Here is a 23146-nt window from a genome sequence, read left to right as displayed (position 1 = left end):
TCTTTCTCATATTAAGAAATGAAAAGGAAAAATTGCTAAAACAGTTTTAAAAACTGCAGTAACAGTCTTGTTAAAGAAACCGATTCCTGGAGTGATTTTTAAAAAATATTTCTGATCATAATATATAGAAATACAATACTACCTTGCAAACACACCTCTTCTAAGCTTGTTTTTAGCAATAAAGTGCTAGAAGTCATCCATCCAGCTAGGTGGAATTCAGACAAGAGTTATCTCTCCTTGAGTGAAGGGATTGGTGCCAAAGTCTGCCTATACATCAGTTAATACTGAAGTGGACATGCACTGTCTCTTAGGTTTTAATGTAACTACAAAAAGAACAGACGTGTGTGCCCACACTATGATCATAAATATTTTATGCATTATAATATCTAACTTGCAAATCCAGAAAAATAGATGGACTTATTTTGCCATTATAAAGTTTTACATTCCTGTTTTCCTTTTACTTCACCCAAATTAGATAGCAGGGACCATGGCTTCAGTTACACATTTTTTTAAAAACTGTCCCTTAAGTGTCAGTCTTTAAGGTCATTATGTGAAGCACTGATAGATGAGTGCACTCATACAGTCTAACATACAATACCACCAACTAGGACACCAACAATTACAGTATTATAACACCACCAATCAGGACAATAAGACTTAAACACCATCAACTAGGACACCATCAATAACAGACTTAAATCTGTCACTGCAAATTACACATTTAAAAATAGAGTTTCTGAATTCAAAGAGATACAATGCAATACTTCAAAGATTGTATTATTTCTCAGACATACCTCATTGTTTGTAGTTCTTGGTTAAATGAGAAAGTTATCCAACATGGCAATATGAACACAATAGAGCAAAGCCAAGATCCTTGTAGCATGTCATGGTTTGATGTAAAAATCTGTATGTAATGCTGTTACGATAAAAAGCCGATGCATAACTCGTTTCTAAGAGTAATTTTGTTTTATTTAAAAAATAAATTCTTCAAAAAGTTACATACAATTATAAACTTTTCTTATAAATTGTTAAAATGGTATTAATGTAAATCCTACATAAAATGGATGTACATGCTTCACAAGCTGCCATAGTAGATGGCCAAAGCTTTCTTGGCAAGGTCCACTCCAATGTACATCTTCAGAAGCTGATGGGTTAGGCCGATGCCAGCCATAAAAAACATCAACAATACACAATAGGCACCCATCCAGAATGGTCTCACCCTGGGAAAAAAAATAAGAATCATTTCTTACTGCTTTATATCTATAACTGAAATAAGTGAGTCCTTTATTTACATGTATAATAATCATAAAACCTATTTTAAGTTTTTTAAATTTAACTTTTGGATTACGTAAACAAATGTGACTCAAGCTGTAGATTTAAGTTAGAATTTAATGTTTTAAAAATGATGTTGTAATCTTTGATTTATTTTACTTTATCTTTGTTACATTTCCCTCATTATAAGGCTTGAACAGCAATGATGTGCAAGAACTTTTATTCTTCAACATGCATCCATAACTTAAAACAAACTGGGTTGTTACACTTTATGAACTTTATTTATGCATTTTAACAAAATGAGCTTCCCCACATCAGTCTTCAAATGACTCAACACATCACCCTAGCTATTGTCAGCCACGTAAGTAATATGGAAATTGTGGATGTTTACACCTGACCACCTTGCCTTTTAATTCCCTCAATGACAATTTGCTGTATAAACTGCCGTAAGCATTTTAGCAGGACTTTTTACTGTTTATACATACTACCTATAATATACTGAGGTCGCATTTTTTGTTTTTTGAAGATTACTGAAAATTTTGGAAACATGAATGTGTATGTGGATTTGTTAGTAAACAATCCTGTTTAGCACGAGTTATGGCAGGTATGCACTGTGGCAGCCATATTTGGTACCATTTTCATTTATGACCAGCTAAATATATCAAGAAATCTTTCAGTGAAAACCCCATGCTGGTATGATCATTCATTCCGAAGTAGTGATAACAAGATTTTCAAGATGGCCACTGAGATGGCCAAATTGAATGTCTGTTTGGCTGCATTTTCATTTATGACCAGCTAGACAACACAGGAAGTTTTCTTAGTCAAATCCCAAGTTTATATGACCATCCATTTGGGAAGAGTAGTGATAACAAGATTCTCAAGTATGCAGCCATATTGGATGTACAAGATTTTCAATATGGCTGATGTGCCAACTATATCGTAAAAAGTCTTTTAGTTAAAACTGCATGTCAATAAATCATGCAGGAGGAGTAGCAATATTTTCAACCCATAACTAATATCAGATTGGCACCATTTTTATCTACAGCTAACCAGACATGATAAGAGGTCTTCTGGTGAAAACCCCATGTCAGTATGACTTTCCATTCAGAGGTGTAGCAATAACATGATTTTCAAGATGGCTGCAGTGGCAGCCATTTTGGATGCCAGATCAGCACATTTTCATTTTAGGACCAAAAAGATGTCTTTTAGTGAAAACCCTATATTTTGATAAGACCATTCATTCAGGATGGTTGCTGCAGTAACGATATTGAATGTCCCAGAGGCACCATTTCATTTAGGACCAACTAGACCGTAGGATGAATGTGTGTGAGTTTCAAGGCAATCCTCCAAGTAATTTAGGTGCAGTAGCAATAACAAACTTGTGCTAATGGATTGAAAAGAAATGAAACTTTTTACCATAAGCTCTTTGACATATAGAACTATTATACATTTGTTATTTTGAAAAACATGAAGTTTTATGAATCAGTAAACCTATCATACTGACCTCTGTTTCTAATCATTAAATATTTACTTGTTTGTAAAACTTAATACTGACCTCAATATAGATCAGTGTGATTGGTTTACTGGTTCATAAAACTTGATATTGACTTCAATATAGATCAGTGTGATTGGTTTACTGGTTCATAAAACTTAATACTGACCTCATTACAGATCAGTGTGATTGGTTTACTGGTTCATAAAATTTAATATTGACCTCAATATAGATCAGTGTGATTGGTTTACTGGTTCATAAAACTTAATACTGACCTCAATACAGATCAGTGTGATTGGTTTACTGGTTCATAAAACTTAATACTGACCTCAATATAGATCAGTGTGATTGGTTTACTGGTTCAGGGATTGTCCTGGGCTTCGCCAATGTCGCAAATTGCAATTTTTTTTCCTTATTGGCGACAAAAATATCCCATCTGGCGATTTTTTTGGTGACAGACTTTTTGGTTCTTTAATTTGTACATACAATCCTGGATTTGGACTGGATAAATTAAAAGGCAGAACGAAAGGAAGCCACAAACTTGACTAAGCAATGCATTGGAATCAATCTGTTACACAAACGATCCTTTGTTCTTATTGACAACCCCATCTTTACAGTGCATTGTTACATCATAATCTGCTTATGCTGACATCTGGGCTGAGTACTGTATCCTGCGATACAGTCAATCATGCTACCGCACTATACCTACAACTGACCGACTTCTGAAGACGCGAATAGAACAGATACAATTAATTGTATGGCTAATCCTTCTGTTTTTTTTTTTTATACATATACCAATACAATAGTTTTGCTGAACCTTCATAGAAAACTGATAAGTTTTGAAGTACCGACTACTGTGTATAAATACAAAGCAAATGGAAAAAATCTAAATCACAATTACATCTGTTGCCAGTGCAGCAATTTACTCATTGATCTTTTCCTTTTGCCATCAGTCCTGTGTTACAGCTGCAGAGACTTAAACTCCGCAACAAGAAATAGCAAAAAAACCAAAAAACAGTTTTGCATAATTAATAATAATTATTTATTTCTCAAAATACAGGAGTGAAAGAATCCCTAAGTTGGGTGTGAATTTATGCTTATATATACGGTCCAATATTGCCAGGTGTTGACTCGTTTAAGTTTCATTCGTGGGAATGGAGATCCTATTTTTCTTGTCGAGAAAATTTATACAGCATTCAGTGATCATTCTTGGGATTTAGGAAGCAATTCGCTACAAGCTTTGTGAAGCTAGCCATGGGGGGGGGGCTGCTGAGAGACTACTGGTGTCACCTGTCAGCACTGTAGACTGTGAACGTGGATTCAGTAAGATGAACTTCATAAAAACTGACATCAGAAATAAGCTCTGCATCTCATCTCTCGAGAATTTAATGAGAATCAGCATGTACAGATGTGAAAAATTAGACTTTGAAACTGCATTCAACAAGTGGGCAGCCCTAAAATCGCGACGGATCTTCATGTAACACTTTGTAACATTTTGTTAATGCTTCTTGTAATTAAAATATTAACTAATCCATCTTTTGTAATTTTCATTTGCCTGTTACATTAATAGACTAAATTAACACTTGGAAAAATGTACACTACTTTTTTTGGCAACACTTTTTGAAAACTGGCGACAAAATATTGAGGTTGGCGATTTTTTCGGCGGCAGCTTTTTAAAAGCCAGGACCATCCCTGTGGTTCATAAAACTTAATACTGACCTCATTACAGATCAGTGTGATTGGTTTACTGGTTCATAAAACTTAATACTGACCTCATTACAGATCAGTGTGATTGGTTTACTGGTTCATAAAACTTAATACTGACCTCAATATAGATCAGTGTGATTGGTTTACTGGTTCATAAAACTTAATACTGACCTCAATACAGATCAGTGTGATTGGTTTACTGGTTCATAAAACTTAATACTGACCTCAATATAGATCAGTGTGATTGGTTTACTGGTTCATAAAACTTAATACTGACCTCAATATAGATCAGTGTGATTGGTTTACCGGTTCATAAAACTTAATACTGACCTCAATATAGATCAGTGTGATTGGTTTACTGGTTCATAAAACTTAATACTGACCTCATTACAGATCAGTGTGATTGGTTTACTGGTTCATAAAATGTAATATTGACGTCAATACAGATCAGTGTGATTGGTTTACTGGTTCATAAAACTTAATACTGACCTCAATATAGATCAGTGTGATTGGTTTACTGGTTCATAAAACTTAATACTGACCTCAATATAGATCAGTGTGATTGGTTTACTGGTTCATAAAACTTAATACTGACCTCAATATAGATCAGTGTGATTGGTTTACTGGTTCATAAAATTTAATACTGACCTCAATATAGATCAGTGTGATTGGTTTACTGGTTCATAAAACTTAATACTGACCTCAATACAGATCAGTGTGACTGGTTTACTGGTTCATAAAACTTAATATTGATGTCAATATAGATCAGTGTGATTGGTTTACTGGTTCATAAAACTTCATAATCACAATGCAGTGATTGAAAGCACTGGAAGCAGCAGCACTAACTTGCAAGAAAAGTACATGACAGTAATGGGGATACTTGGATATTTCAATGATGGGGATACTTGGATATTTCAATGATGGGGATACTTTGATACTTCAATAATGGGGATACTTGGATATTTCATGCTACATTTTACTACATCCAGTTCAGATGGGTACAGTTCTATAACAAACTGATTTTAAAAATGTGAAAAGATTATTAGACATAAATCATACCTTTTGCTAGCTTTCTCAGAGTAGTCATGGAAATATTTGTGGCGGCTGTATACAAATACAAGACCCACAATAGCTGCTGGCACTGAAAAACAAATCATAATGTAAAACATACCTGGCCTCAATCAATCCACTTGTCCACACATCTGTCAAAGTGGTATGAGGGTAAGGAAAAGTGGATTTGTCAATAACAAAAAATTATAGTCAAACAGAATTTATCTCTTTTAGTATGAATGGTTGCCATAGAAAACCTGTTACATTCCACATAAATCTATAAATCTATCAGTCGGTTAATATTCACAAATGGTGAGAGGTTGACAGAGGGGCTAGGATACATTATATAGAACTGGTCAATTAGGCAATCCATGTAATTGTTTTTGGATGGGTTTAACACCATTTTACATCACAAGATAGGCAATACATGGCAGCCAGTATATTTGATGTAGGAAGAAGCCAGGAATACCCCATGAAAAATCAACAAGCCATGGGAAGCCACTGGCAAGCTTTTTCACATACCCACAGTGGCCAAACCTGAGACTCAAACCCACATGAACAGAGGTAAGATATCGGTGATCTGTAGACCAATCTACCATCCAGGGACCCAACAGTGCAAGTAAATTAAAAGTCTGTTAAAATATGGCTTCATAAATCTATCAGCTGTAGCTGACAATTTCTGTCTCTCAATATTCCCTGAATAACAATATGCAGAAATATTTGTTACAAATATACAGAGAAATAGTAGAGACCCAACTGCACGCATTAGTATATTGATCTCCATTTTAAAATATTTCCTTCAACAGAATTACAATCCATGACATAATAAATGTTTGTGTCAATATATACAATTAGGTTCCTATCCTACCAAGTGCTAATAGCTAACTATGGTATTCAAAATGATGCATAAAAATTGCCAACATATTACATTAAGATATTCAGATTTTTCTGAGAATTAGATAAGAGATCAGGATCTAACATGTTGTGCATAGACTTTTGTTACATAATGCTGTGACAGATCCAGTCTAGCAATGCACAGAGTGTTGTTGCATAATGTCACAACAGATCTGGGCATGCATACTGTTGTCACAGCTCAGAGTCTAACTGTGTACTCTTCACATAATATTACTGTATGACAGATCAGGGTCTAACAGTGAAGAGATATTGTATAGATACTCAATACATAATTATGACTCTATGGTCTTATATTAAGTAACAGAAAAGAAACAAGACCAACAGTTTTATTAGTATCAACAAATACATTTATTTCTCTACAATACAAAGTCAAAATTTAACAGGAAATTACAGTATTGTGACTCAAATCCCAGATAATCCAAAATGTTCTATCACAAGTTCTAAAGTATAGAAAGTTCTGAATGAATTCCAATAATCTTGAATGTGCTGATGTACCAATAGTCTTGAATAGGTTGATGTACCAATAGTCTTGATATATCACAATTATATAATCCAGAATGTCTTTGAATGAATTCACAATAATCCCCAAACAGTATTTTAGTCCCAAAAGTCAACGAGAACTTTGCAATTCCAATGAATAATTTAAATAAATGATTCCTCTCAAATTATACCTGATCATAACAGTAAATTACTCAACAGACTGAACTTAAAATTGGAATGAAATAATTTTGTTTACCACAACATTATATACTAATGTCAGTTGACCTAAGACACAATAAAATGACCAGGATCCAGAACATTCTAAGTTTATAAATAAGGCAGGACCTTGAACTTAAATATCAGTAAACAACTTGTATATAACTCACAAATGTGACAAAAATCAGGTACACGCCTGCCTCTATCCTCAGTCATGGATAAAGGTTAAGCATACAATTTAAAATATACAATACATAATTCTGTAACGAATGAGGGCATAGCAATGTGAAGACTGTTGTCACATAATACTGTGACATATCTGGGTCTAAAAGTATACAGACTGATGTCTCATAATACCTTCACAGATCAGGGTCTAACAGTGTTTAATACTGTGACAAATCAGGGTCTAGGACCATACACAGCATCATCACATAATTTAATGACAGATCAGGGTCTAACAGTGTATACAAACTGTATCACGATACTGGGACAGATCAGGGTCTAACAGTGTATTCAAAATGTATCACAATACTGGGACAGATCAGGGTCTAACAGTGTATTCAAACTGTATCACAATACTGGGACAGGTCAGGATCTAACAGTGTATACAAACTGTATCACACTACTGGGACAGGTCAGGGTCTAACAGTGTATGCAAACTGTATCACAATACTGGGACAGATCAGGGTCTAACAGTGTATACAAACTATCACAATACTCGGACATAATTTCATGACAGATCAGGGCCTAACAGTGTATACAAACTATCACAATACTGGGACAGGTCAGGGTCTAACAGTGTATACAAACTGTATCACAATACTGGGACGGGTTAGGGTCTAACTGTACAAACTGTATCACAATACTGGGACAGGTCAGGGTCTAACAGTGTGTTGTCACATAATACTGAGGCAAATCTGAGTCAAGCAGTGTATACAGACACATCACATAATGCTGAGGCAGATCAGGGTCAATTGTGTTCATTCTACTTATCATTTTAAGATGGAGTGTAGATTCTTATCTGTAAGTGCCATATGCCATCACAGATCTTCTACCCTGTTTGCAATCATGTGTACATTTCATAGACTAAGACAGTAAGCTATTGTCTCCATATTTCTATATTACTCCATTACTTTATTGTTCCTTTTCTCAACCACAGTATTTCCATGTTCTTCTTTAATGATTAATTCTAATGCTGTATTTAATTATTTGTGCATCTGTGCAAGTAAATTTAAAGAAAAACTTTCAAAAGTAAGCACTTTCACAAAGAAATATGGTTGAATGAGAAAGGCAAAATTAGGCATATTGAAGATTATGGAATGATAGATATTTTTAAGAATAAATGCATGAACTTTTCCACCACTGAGGAAACAAGAAACCTAAAGACTCACTTGCATAGCTGAAATAATTATGTAATCTTGTGAATACCAATTCATACACATCTTGAAACTGTTGTGTAGTTGACATAAATATGTCATCTTGTGAATACAAATTCATGCACATCTTGAAATTGTTGAGGGAAAGAAAAACTCAGAACCTATAGTTGCTACATATTGTCTATGGATGATGCTCTGATTTATCTTTTTTCCTAAACCAAATATACTGTGTTACAACTCAGTGGTCATAAACTAAGTAACAGAAAGAAGCAAAACCAAGATGTTTTGTAAAAACTTACCAAATAACTTAATTATCAAGTTATACAATGAAAATTTAAGAGTCAAATCCAAAATAATCCTTAAAAGTTCAACACAAGTCCAAAAGAATTTAATGTTCCAAATGTATTCAAGATCCTTGTTGTTGTTGTTGTTGTGGGGTTTAACGCTATTTTTCAGCACACGATAGGCTATGTATGGCGGCCAGTATTAATGGTGGAGGAAGAACCCGGGAAAACCCCAGGAAGAACCACCGACCCACGAGAAGCTACTGGCAAGCTTTCTCACATACCCACATTGCCCGAATCCCAGACTCGAACCCACGTAGACAGAGGTGAGATGGCAGTGATCCGTAACGGATAGCGCTTTAGACCACTCGGCCACTCGGGGCCCCTCAAGATCCTTGAATGTACTGGTGTTCCAACAGTCCTAATGTATCAAAAAATCATTATCCAGAATTCCTTTGAATAAAGTCCCAGAATAATATTTTAGTACAATGAGCACTGTGTTGTTCAATGAATAATCCAAACAAATGTCTCCTATCAAGTTTTATATCAAAACACAACATTAAATAAATCTGCAGACTGATACTAACATATGAACGTAAGAAATAAGAATCCGAACCAGGAATGAATTAATTTCTCAGTTCTGTCATTAATACTCATGATCAAACTGATCTGAGGTCTTGATGATAAAAGCTTATGTACAAAATTTTGATCGAGATATAATCAGAAATTTGGCCTGTAGAGTGTTCACAACCTCAGCTTACCAGATGCAAGATTACCTCATTAATCAAGTTTCCCACCCTTGTGGCACAACCAAGGATCTGTCTTTATTATACATGTCTAATTTTGTTTCATACTTTTCAAACCTATATACTGGTATTGCCAGTGGCTCTCTACAATTATCAAGTAATGACCTACGAGCAAATCCCCTTCCCAAGGGTCTATGCTGGATATGTCTGATTTCGTCCTGCGTCCTTCAACAATATATGGTAAGAAGGTGAGAATCTGCTGTTTCAAAGCTATTATCCAGAGTTAAGTCCACACCCTATGGGGCATGACCTATAGTCTGTATTGGACACAAGTCTGATCTCATCTAGCATCTTTCAACCCACAAATGGCTAAAGAGGACTGATCTGAATAGATTTCAAGCTGTGACCCAGGGGCAGCATCCCCACTAAGCTGTGACCCAGGGGCATCATCCCTACTGAGCTGTGACCCAGGGGCAGCATCCCCACTTTGCTGTGACCCAGGGGCAGCATCCCCACTAAGCTGTGACCTAGGGGCAGCATCCCAACTGAGCTGTGACCCAGGGTTAGCATCCCCACTGAGCCCACCATTGAGAAAAGATCAGAGAATGTAACCCCAGAAACCTATACCTACATTATAGCTCTGGTCTTGATGAGAACACAAACCAACTCAGTTCTTCATACAAAATAATTAACAAGAACTGTGTTATAATAAAGGGCCTTACAATGAGGACATGTTCATCAAAAACCATTTGTCTGTCTAAAACCCGAGAATGAACTGAACAATTCCATAAAAGTTGGCAGTTTCTATCTGCAATGTATGCTCCTGAAGGCTGCTACAAATGCCTTCTAAAATGGTTATGAATATGTGGTAACTGTAAATTTCTGACATACTGGTGGTCACCGCTTCTGCAGTAGGAAAATGGCCTTATAATAAGAGGGTTGGCTTTTCTAGGGGGTATTGCACAGATGGAAGTAATAACTAAAATTAATGTGCGAAAGGCACAAATAATTTTTAAATATTGAACATTTTAATTTGAAATAACAGATTTAATACGGAGGCAATGTGATAAAAAGTATATTAATATTTTTTAAAATAACTGAATAATTATGAATCATGGTACAAAACCACCTTGCCAATAAAATCAGGGTAATAGCATACAGTTGTAACTATTATTGTGTTGATTCCATTTCTCCACTGCATTTAGAATACATAACTGAAGATGTTTATTTGAATCTTTCCAACACCAATTTTGTCAGCAGTGATCAAAGGACGTTCCTTTTTTTTGTCATCTAGTTAACTGTGTTCACTTTTCCTTGTGAACTGAGATCTGATGACACTTTGCACTTTTTAAAACAATTTATTCCAGTATTGGCAATTTGTAGTTCTTACACACATGATCTACGAGAGAGAACTGACTAAGGCTAACATACCATTTTTACTTTATGGTGACCAGATGTAACGCTGACACAATCTACACAATGCAGTGCAAACAAACAAAATGAACCGAAAACAAAAGTTCTTTATTTGTAAAATAAGTGTAATCCAATTTAATTAAAACATACAATATCTTACTTTCCCTAATGTTTAACTTTATTTAATATGCTATTATGCTGTCATATTTTGGGGCCAAGCTCAAATCTCCTGAGGGCAAGTTCAATCTTCCAGTCAGCTTGTCCAGGGTAAGCTGACTTTTATGAAATATTTCAAGGCCTGACACCAGTGGCATCACTAGGGTTGGTGTCACCCAGTGCGGTAACTCATGGTGTCACCCCCATGGACCTTCTTCCATAACAGACCATACAGAATCCTTAGTAATGTCATTTTGGTGTCACCCCCTCTCATAATGTCACCTGGTGTGGTCTGCACCCCCCTAGTGACACCACTGCCCGACACTCTATGGTTTCCATGGAGAGTGTTGTAATAAGGGATTTCTATATAAAGTACCATCTATACTCGCTTATAAATCCAACTGTAAACTACATAAACACCCAGATCTGCCATCACATAATGCACCAGCAGATCTGGGTCTGTGCAGTTTGTTAGGAGTAATCAGTCAAACAAACAACATAAACCCTGATCTACAGTTGCATTACAGTGACAAATCAGGATCTATGTTGTTTGCACCTGGAGTCGACTTATAGGTGAGTAAATATGGAATATATTCAAAAGTGTGATCCAAATGACCATGTGTTTGAAAGTACCTTGATGGAAAAACAAGCCTGCTCCCCAGAGTGCAGTTATGAATATTGGAAACCATTCTGTACAGTTCTGCCTGGAAAAAAGAAAGATTTTAACTGCATTTAAGGTAACGAGCACAGATTTATACAGAGCATTTAAGGTAACAAGCACATATTTATACAGAGCATTTAAAGTAACAAGCACAGATTTATATAGAGCATTTAAAGTAACAAGCACAGATTTATACAGAGCATTTAAGGTAACAAGCACAGATTTATATAGAGCATTTAAAGTAACAAGCACAGATTATACAGAGCATTTAAGGTAACAAGCACAGATTTATACAGAGCATTTAAAGTAACAAGCGCAGATTTATACAGAGCATTTAAAGTAACAAGCACAAATTTATACAGAGCATTTAAAGTAACAAGCACAGATTTATACAGAGCATTTCAGAGTAATGAGCACAGATTTATACAGAGCATTTCAGAGTAATGAGCACGGATTTATACAGAGCATTTCAGAGTAATGAGCACAGATTTATATAGAGCATTTAAAGTAACAAGCACATATTTGTAACAAGCACAGATTTATAGAGAGCATTTCAGAGTAATGAGCACAGATTTATACAGAGCATTTCAGAGTAACGAGCACAGATTTATACAGAGCATTTCAGAGTAATGAGCATGGATTTATACAGAGCATTTCAGAGTAACGAGCACAGATTTATATAGAGCATTTAAAGTAACAAGCACATATTTATACAGAGCATTAAAGTAACAAGCACAGATTTACACAGCATTTCAGGTAACAAGCACAGATTTATACAGAGCATTTCAGAGTAACGAGCACATATTTATACAAAGCATTAAAGTAACAAGCACAGATTTAAAGAGAGAGCATTTCAGGTAACAAGCAGAGATTTATACAGAGCATTTCAGAGTAAATTGGACCTGATATTATTCAGTTTATTCACTACTAATTTTCCAACAAGAGTTCAATGGGAACAAGGTCTAGACAGTCTCCAGACTCTGAATCAGGCCCCAAGAAATCTGGTCCTAAAAGTCAGACATGTTGGAAATCTTCCAAAAGTTTGTCAAGATTTTCCTTATATATGTATACTATTTGGAGACCAAAAATCCCAGAAATACAGAACAATCTTGATGCAGCATGTTGCAGAAGTATATACTTGCTTCAATATCAAGTCCAACTGCAAACAATGTAGACTCTGATCTGCTGTTACATAATGCAGACAGATTGAGGTCTATGTTGTTTTACTGATTTATACTTGCAAGCTGCATAGACCCAGATCTCCTGTTAGATAATGCACTTGCAGATCAGAGTCTGTGCTATTTTATTCTACTCACTGATCTTCACAAACTGCATAGAGACAGATCTGCTTTTAGATAATGCACTTGCAGATCAGAGTTTGTACTATTTTATTCTACGCAGTGATCTTCACAAACTGCATAGACCCAGATCAGGCAGATCCTAATTCAACTGCACATCTGGGTTTTGTGAAATTTGCAGTTGGATGTAACTTACAAGCAATTATATAATAACTATCACATATACATATACAGTATGTAAGTACAAGTATAAATACACAACAGCAATAAAAAAATTGTTACCTTTCTTTCATTTCAAAGACATCAATGATAAACTTTATTAGTTTGTATTCAGGAAATGTCTCTCCAGCTTTATGACTGGAATTCCCTTCAAGTACCTGGTGCCTTACAATCTTGACGTGTCAACACTTTAGAAAGGTTTCTTCAAAAGTCCTCAAAATATTAATCAATGAAAAATATGTAGCTGGACAATATCGACTAAGTATATTTTAGTCCAAGATAATTGGAAGCTGTGCCTCCTTACTCAGAATGATTGGTCACTATTACAAAATGGATACCGACTGAATTATGGTAGCTACCTTACATGATAAAACTGTAATAAAAGGACAATATTTTTTTACTTCCAAAGAAAGAAAAGAAATAAAGAGATGAAATCTTACTGCGCTCTAAAAGTACAGACAAACTCGATAGGTCCATCGGTTTCTGGTGGATTCACTTTATGTTTTCTTCTGCTATTCCCCACCTTTTTGGCAATAACGGCTGTTAAAAAATAAAATCATAAACGTAAGATGATAAAAAATGAGTGTTTTTATTAACACAAATAATAAACCTGCATAACTGCATTTTCAAAGTACAGCCTGCAAATCACTCAATCTCACCTCTGTCTGTGTAAGTCTGAGTCTCATCTTTACCAACGTAGTGATGCAAGAAAGGCTTCTAATAGTTTCCTGGAGTTTTCTTCCACTAAATATATTGGCTGTCATGCATAGCCTATAATGTGCTAAAAAAAGGGCATTAAACCCCACAAAACCCCTAGAACAAGCATCAAAGTATTTAAAATTGAGAAAATAACTGAATATCAAGCAAGGAAGCATTGAATGTTTTCCAAAATGTATCCAAACAACCCTTATATCCATTCTATAAGCTTTTCATTAATAAATGCACCATAATGATCTTAACATTTAACACGAATTTTATAAGAACAAAATTGTTTGGTCTTGAACTATGTCAATGAACATGTAAATTTTGATCATGCAAAACCTATCAGTGTAAAGCAAAAACAAAACTTCTGGTATCACTTGCTATGGTATTACTGGGAGAATATCCATTGACTGATATCACTTGCTATGGTATACCAAATTACTGGGACAATATCCATTGACTGATATCACTTGCTATGGTGTACCAAATTACTGGGACAATATCCACTGACTGATATTGCTTGCTATGGTATACCAAATTACTGTGACACTATCCATCAACTAATAGTGCTTGCTATGGTATACCAAAATACTGGGACAATATCCACTGACTAATATTGCTTGCTATGGCATACCAAATTACTGGGACAATATCCATTGACTGATATTGCTTGCTATAGTATACCAAATTACTGGGACAATATCCATCAACTAATAGTGCTTGCTATGGTATACCAAAATACTGAGACAATATCCATTGACTAATATTGCTTGCTATGGCATACCAAATTACTGGGACAATATCCATTGACTGATATTGCTTGCTATAGTATACCAAATTACTGAGACAATATCCACTGACTGATATCGTTTGCTATGGTATACCCAATTACTGGGACAATATCCATTGACTGATATCGCTTGCTATGGTATACCAAATTACTGGGACAATATCCATTGACTGATATCGCTTGCTATGGTATACCAAATTACTGGGACAATATCCATTGACTGATATCACTTGCTATGGTATACCAAATTACTGGGACAATATCCATGACTGTAGCATTATCAGGAGAAAATGTTTGATGCCACTTTGATTCTGTAAAGGGTGGCATTTATAAAGCTTTATATATAGAGTGAGATTCTCCAGTAGCCAGATTAACTCCCTACACTGCTAGCACAATTTTTTCTCTTTCTTGCTTCTGTTTTCTTCTGCAATCTGGAGATCTTTATGCAGCTTTCTCATTAGTTACCAGTGGCTGGCTCAAAAACCTTCTACATATACAATATTTAAAATCATAACTATGTTCAAAACAAAATTAAACTTGTTGTTATACTGTGAATTTACTTCATTTTGTAATTTTAAATATGCACCCATTTCAAAGATGAGAGTTCTCCCCGTCTCATCAGATATTATTTTGTTACTAATATTAGGAATCCACTATTATTCTTATAATAACATATATTCGGAATGTGATGTGAGTGACCTGATAATGATACTGTAAAAGAATATTATGCTTCAAGCTAAAGAAAATCACATTCATAAGCAATACAAATTTTGACGGTAAACAGTTCCTTGATGATGTTAACAAATTGACTTTTCACGTCATTTACATATTTGACAATACTAATGATAAATCTTGGGCATACTGTATTGTCATTGACATATTTGACAATACTGATGATAAATCTTGGTCATACTGTATTGTCATTGACATGTTTGACAATACTGATGATAAATTATGGGTATACTGCATTGTCATTGAATTATTTGACAATACTGATGATAAATCTTGGTTATTCTGTATTGTCACTGAAATATTTGACAATACTGATGATAAATCTTGGGCATACTTGGCATAATGTATTGTCATTTACATATTTGACAATACTTATGATAAATCTTGGGCACACTTGGCATACCATATTGGCATTGACATATTTGACAATACTGATGATAAATCATGGGCATACTGCATTGTCACTGACATATTTGACAATACTGATGATAAATCTTGGTCATTCTGTATTGTCATTGACATATTTGACAATACTGATGATAAATCTTGGTCATTCTGTATTGTCATTGACATATTTGACAATACTAATGATAAACCATGGGCATACTTGGCATACTGTATTGTCATTGACATATTTGACAATACTGATGGTAAATCATGGGCATACTGTATTGTCATTGACATATTTGACAATACTGATTATAAATCTTGGACATACTTGGCATACTGTATTGTCAATGACATATTCGACAATACTGATGACAAATCATGGACATACAGTATTGTCATTGACATATTTGACAATACTGATGATAAATCATGGACATACTGTATTGTCATTGACATATTTGACAATACTGATGATAAATCTTGGGCATACTTGGCATAATGTATTGTCATTGATATATTTGACAATACTGATGATAAATCATGGACATACTGTATTGTCATTGACATAATTGACAATACTGATGATAAATCTTGGGCATACTTGGCATACTGTATTGGCATTGACATATTTGACAATACTGATGATAAATCATGGGCATACATCATTGTCATTGACATAATTGACAATACTGATGATAAATCATGGGCATACATTGCATACTGTATTGTCATTGGCATATTTGACAATACTGATGATAAATCATGGGCATACTTGGCATACTGCATTGTCATTGACATATTTGACAATACTGATGATACATCATGGGCATATGAAAAGTTACTATTAGAGGACATTGATAATCATGGTGATAATGAGTGTTCCAAGCTCAAGACTGTTTAAGGACTGAAATTCCATCAAGCAAACATTGTCTCTGGTTTTTTCAGTTACAACTGGGATAAGCTCTAAAAAGATTCTTTTTCATGCAAAATAACTTTCATTATCAACCAATCCTGGCTACCCAAACCCATATATACTCTATTTTATGTCCACCCATTTCTAGGCTGGTTCCCATTTTTCCATATAATTAGTACTGTGTCCTGAAAAGCAAACATACTCTCACCCCCACCTGATGAACTGTTTACAAGCCATTAATAAAAAGTATATGACCCATAACAAGCTCAAAAAAAATATATAACTAAGTCATTCTGGGAAACTTTTTAAACAAAAGGGATATTTGTCACCATGCTCAAAAGACAATCTGACTTTATTACTTTGAAAGGTGTAGTGGTTGACCAAAGCATAAGATCTTTTTATCCACCATTAAACTTTTTTTTATCAAACAAAACTAAAAAGTTCAGACTGTAACCTCATTCTGATGGAGGGTGATGCCGTGGTTACTGACCAAAACTAAAGCCTCTGCAAGTGTCATGTTAACATTGCAAGACTTAACACCTTGGATAGATGCAGGAGGTCATGGGTTCAAACTCTGGCTGAGTCATACCAAAGACTTATAAATAAAAAATGGTACTAACAGCTGCCTCACTAGGTGCTCAGCATTAAGAAGTTTGTGTTAGGGCAGGTTGGCCTAGTGTCAGGATAATGTGACTGGGTGAGACATCATGCTACATGTATGCGGCATGATGCCCCAGTGCTAGACATCACTATAAACTGCTGCACTGCAGACATCATAGCAATATGACTGAAATTTTTTTTAAGCTACATTAAAAATCTAAATCACACACACACACACAATACCTAGGACCTCTCATATTGAATATCTTTTTAAATGACATTTTCTGCTTCAAAAAGCAAACAATGCATAATTACACTGTTGACAGCACATTATTGGTAACTTACATCTATAAAGATTCAATTAATTTAAAACGAGACAAAGATATTAACTGGCTGGTTTGCAGCCAATGGCATGCAAACAAACTTCTAGAAATCCCAAGCCATTGTTCTTGCAAAAATGTGCAAAACTGATCCAATTTCATCACTGAAGACCATGAAATAGCATGTGATGGCTGTGTGAAACTCCTTGTAGTAGATATTGATTCTCAACAAAATGTTATCAACTTTACATCAAATATCAGAAAGACACTTAAACATATGTCTCAATCACAATTTGTCCACTTACTGATTACAAATCCTTTATTCCATCCAACTTCAACTACGCCCACTTTTGGGGCATTTCTGTACCAAACAGGAATCAGACAAAATAGTAAAAAATACAGGATACAGTACTTTAATAAGTCATAAGACTCTCTGCTAAGAAAAGCAAATTTTCCTACTCTACACATAAGTACATTAAGAAATATGGGAACTGAAGTATATATGATACTTCACAATTAAACATCTAATGACATTCAAAAAACTACTACAGTGTTGGACATCAAATTCTGCCAACAAAGGTAAAGACCACAAGCACTTTCAAATTTGAGATATCCAGTGTTGGAAAGAGCCTGCTGAACGAACTAAGAACAATCCCTGCATTAAAAAAATCGGCAAGCCAATTCAGACATGGTCCTGGCCTAAAGTAAATATGCTACAGGTATTTTTAGCGGTCATTTAGCTACTTCACCGAGATATCTAGGCTTAAATCTTGTAACAATAACGATAAGATATTTAGGCTTAAATCTTTTACCCATAATGACGAGACATTTAGGCTTAAATCTTGTACCCATAATGACGAGACATTTAGGCTTAAATCTTGTACCCATAATGACAAGATATTTAGGCTTAAATCTTGTAACAATAATGACAAGATATTTAGGCTTAAATCTTTTACCCATAATGACGAGACATTTAGGCTTAAATCTTGTACCTATAATGATGAGACATTTAGGCTTAAATCTTGTACCCATAATGACGAGACATTTAGGCTTAAATCTTGTACCCATAATGATGAGACATTTAGGCTTAAATCTTGTACCCATAATGATGAGACATTTAGGCTTAAATCTTGTACCCATAATGATGAGACATTTAGGCTTAAATCTTGTAACAATAATGACAAGATATTTAGGCTTAAATCTTGTACCCATAATGACGAGACATTTAGGCTTAAATCTTGTACCCATAATGACGAGACATTTAGGCTTAAATCTTGTACCCATAATGACGAGACATTTAGGCTTAAATCTTTTACCAATAATGCATATTTTAATTACAAATTTGCTTCAACTTAATTTTGTTTTTATATTAAGGCATGAAATTTAACTTTTATTCATTCTTTGATGTCTTACATATATTATCTTCTATATGTTGTAATGCTCAACATTTTTTTTTAAAAATTCTATGATGTGTTATATATATTCATGTATCAAAAAACTATTTTCATGTTACAATCTGTTGTAATGTCTTTAATCTCTTGTTACTGTAGACACTGGAACATTTATGGTCAGGACCCAATTCATTATGAATCACAAACTTCATGCCACATCTAGAATGTAGACTGGATTAATATCTTTCTTCCATTACTTACAAACACTGTGTATTCTTTCCATCATGTGTTGTTTCCACTGTGTGCAGTAATGGTCTGTTTTTTTTTATAAAAAATGTCGTACTCATCAGTGAACACAATGATAAAGTTTCAGTTTTTTTCTCCGGCAGCAAGAAATCTTTGTAAGAAGAAGGTATGACTGGATGTTCCATATGCACATGTGGTACATAAACAAACATCATCTGCTTATAGACATAGTCAGCATGTACATTTTTTTAACAGGACTTCTCTAAGTCGGCATACAGATATTTTCAAGACGACTTGTATAAGTCAGGATACAGATTTTCAATAGGACTTCTTTATCAGTCAGCATACAAATATTTTCAATAGGACCTCTATAACAGTCAGCATAATGATATTCAAAAGGACTTCTGTGACAGCATACAGATTTTCAACATGACTTCTATAACATAGCCAGTATTCCAATCTTCAACAGGGCTTCTATAACAGTCAGCATACATATATTTTCAACAGGACTTCTATAAAAGTCAGCATACAGATATTTTCAATAGGACTTCTATAAAAGTCAGCATATATATATTTTCAACAGACTTCTATGAGTCGGCATATATATTCAACTGGACTTCTATAACAGTCAGCATATATATATTTTCAACAGGACTTCTATAACAGTCAGCATACAAATTTTCAGCAGGACTTTTATAACAGTCAGCATACAAATTTTCAGCAGGACTTCTATAACAGTCAGCATACAAATTTTCAGCAGGACTTTTATAACAGTCAGCATACAAATTTTCAGCAGGACTTCTATAACAGTCAGCATACAAATTTTCAGCAGGACTTCTATAACAGTCAGCATACAAATTTTCAGCAGGACTTTTATAACAGTCAGCATACAAATTTTCAGCAGGACTTCTATAACAGTCAGCATACAAATTTTCAACAGGACTTTTATAACAGTCAGCATACAAACCTTCAACAGGACATCCATAACACGGCATACAGATTTTCAAAATGACTTCTATAACAGGCGTTACATTCCATCACTACCATCATTATTATTTGCATTATTATTAATAAGGATTGCAATGGAAATTTTCATTGTGAAACATTTTCTAAAATACGTTCTGCATCTATTCACTTGTGTCCTACCACTGTCCTGTTAATCAAATACTGGTTCTATGGTCCATAACTCTCATCATCACTATTTATTATTTATCAGATAAACTAGGGCAACAAATGTCTATTGTTTCTTTGTAAATCTGTATTCGAATGTACTCCCTGCAGTTTGTCTCCACCCTTGTGATCTTAAAAACAAGAAGGGTATAAAAAGTGCACTAAACTTTGTTAGTTTATTCATCAATTTAAAATTTCTAACCTTACTGCACCATCGGTTTCCTAACATTCTCATCTTGCTCTAAGTTTTGTGCATTTCCTATTTCCTTTAAAATGGGGGGATACCAACTGTTGAGTTCATCCGAGTTTCCTCTTACCCATACCATCCCATTTTCGACATTTGGATATTTATATTTAGATGTATGAGGAACTTGGAATAATTTTGTGTTTGCATGCATGTGTGTGTACTGTAGATGAATACTATATATTTTAGACCAATAAGTTGTTCTCCCTCCTTTATTAAAAAAAATCTGAGCCATGTCAGGAAAATAACAGCTGACAGCAACTTAACATTGTCCTAAGAAAAGGCTTGGTCTAACACATACCTGCACAATTATGAAATACCATACTTTTCTTAGGTCATATAGGTGAATAGCTTGACCAAAAAGCAAGTGTTTTATGTATTTTATTCAGACTCCAGACATTAAACAGAATTTCTTGTGATAGCAGATCTGCACGTTGATGTGTTTGTGTTTGAGAGAGAGAGAGAGAGAGAGAGAGAGAGAGAGAGAGAGAAAGAAATGTGCAGGATGAATGGGGTGGGTAAGAAATGAACACAGTGACAGCTGTTGATATATTTATACATTATCTCTCAGGTAACAGGTGCTTGATGATACAGGGGCTCATATTGCTTACAATTTAACTATAAACCATACATATAGTATAAAATTTTATATATATATATATATATATATATATATATATATATATATATATATATATATATATATATATATATATTGTAACATGATGGGTTCAGAAATAAATCCATAAAATAATTCTGCTATTTACATGTTTATTTACAATATACAATATGTACACTCTTTTAGCCTTGTGTTGCACTACACAAGAAAACCCCTACTTTCCTGTAGAGTTAAAATCTAACTATCCGTTAGAACAGAGAAAGAGAAAATCTAATTAATCCTTTCAGACTGAAAGCTACAAAATCTCTCCTCTCTCTCAAGTCTGTGAATCTTATTAAAACCCTTTCCCAGTCCATAATCCAGTCTAGTTAAAACTTGATACTTGACACACTAAAGCAGATAAAGGTTCTCACTCCCTAGGATCACTGCCCTCAGGCAAACAGTTCCGTTATAATTAATATCTCTAATTATTTCAACAAGTGCTATAGGGAAAACATAACTGCCCCTATCATTGAAGCATCACACTCCCCAGGTATCCAATATCATCAACAACAAAATATATATATATATATATATATATATATATATATATATATATATATATATATATATATATATAGTTAAATTGTAAGCAACGATACGAGCCCCTGTGCTCGACGCTGACTTAATGTTGAAAAACAAAGCAATGACCTGAAGGAAAAATATAGTGAGTGACAAAATGACCTCAAGACAGTCAGATTACTCCAATGACCAGTTCTGATCTAGGACCCTGTCATACTATAAAAGAGCACAGGAGTCTGACGTTTTATCAATAAAGCACGGCGAAATCTCTGAAAAAAAACATGAAATCACCTTATCAGTTATATAAATGAATGTTATATAAATGTTCATTTATATAACTGATAAGCTGTTTTCATGTATTCAGAGATGTCGCCGTACTTGATTGACAAAACGTCAGACTCCTGTGAAAAGAGATACACAGGGTCCTATGTTAGAACACAGGGGCTCGTAGAGTTGCTTACAATCGACCCGTCAGACATGTACTATGTAATAACTAGTAGTTATTACATAGTACATGTATGACAGGTCGATTGTAAGCAACGATACGGGCCCTGTGATCTGAGGTAATTTTTACACTCGCTATGATATTTTTCTTCCTGTTGTTCCCTTTGTTTTTTCCTCAACATTAAGCTCGCGCTGAGCACCTGTATCTCGGTCTGAATGGTTCACAAACCTAAAAGTATGCCATAAAGCAGAGAATCGACAAGAAGAAAAGTGATATCTTCGAGATCTACGGAAGTCATGGTATTATCTTATACAAAATATCCAACTTCCAATTGGACTTGGTACTCCAACATCCGGTAGGTGTTTTCATCACCGAACACTATGAGATACTACCGAAAACTACCGAACACAATAAAATTACCACCGAACACATTAAAATAAACACAATTTCTGAAAGCAGCTAAATGAATGTACTTTCAGCTTAGATGACGTATATTAGGACATGATTTTCTTATAAGAAATATATCTGCGTAAACTGGTTTTCAATGCCGGTTGTGAAATAAATCCGTATTTCCGTATATTTGACGCAGTCACCCAGCAAGGTTTAACAACTGAAACTTGATAAAGTAAATAAAATTCATTTTCAAAAGAACTGGCAAATTTTATGCATACAAAAAATCAATGGATGATAATGTTAACTAATCAATGTATCATTCGGTGATAATTTTCCTCATCTTAA

At 34.5% G+C, this 23146-nt stretch overlaps 1 protein-coding gene across 1 annotated transcript; it reads right to left on the bottom strand.

Moving 5' to 3' along the window:
- Positions 1-947: 947 nt before the first annotated feature.
- LOC149797073 (microsomal glutathione S-transferase 2-like) lies at positions 948-22795 on the bottom strand. Its single transcript, XM_089961747.1, has 5 exons — positions 22637-22795; positions 13726-13825; positions 11741-11811; positions 5531-5612; positions 948-1220 (listed from the first exon to the last, which is right to left on the bottom strand). Exons 1-5 carry the CDS (start codon positions 22704-22706, stop codon positions 1076-1078), a joined length of 468 nt encoding a protein of 155 aa, XP_089817873.1. The 5' UTR covers positions 22707-22795; the 3' UTR covers positions 948-1075.
- Between the last annotated feature and the right edge of the window lie 351 nt (positions 22796-23146).

The sequence above is a fragment of the Sinohyriopsis cumingii genome, chromosome 6 (genome assembly GCF_028554795.1).
Source record: "Sinohyriopsis cumingii isolate HCF-2022 chromosome 6, ASM2855479v2, whole genome shotgun sequence".
Lineage (NCBI taxonomy): Eukaryota > Metazoa > Mollusca > Bivalvia > Unionida > Unionidae > Sinohyriopsis > Sinohyriopsis cumingii.
This window is presented reverse-complemented; position numbering and strand designations above follow the sequence as displayed.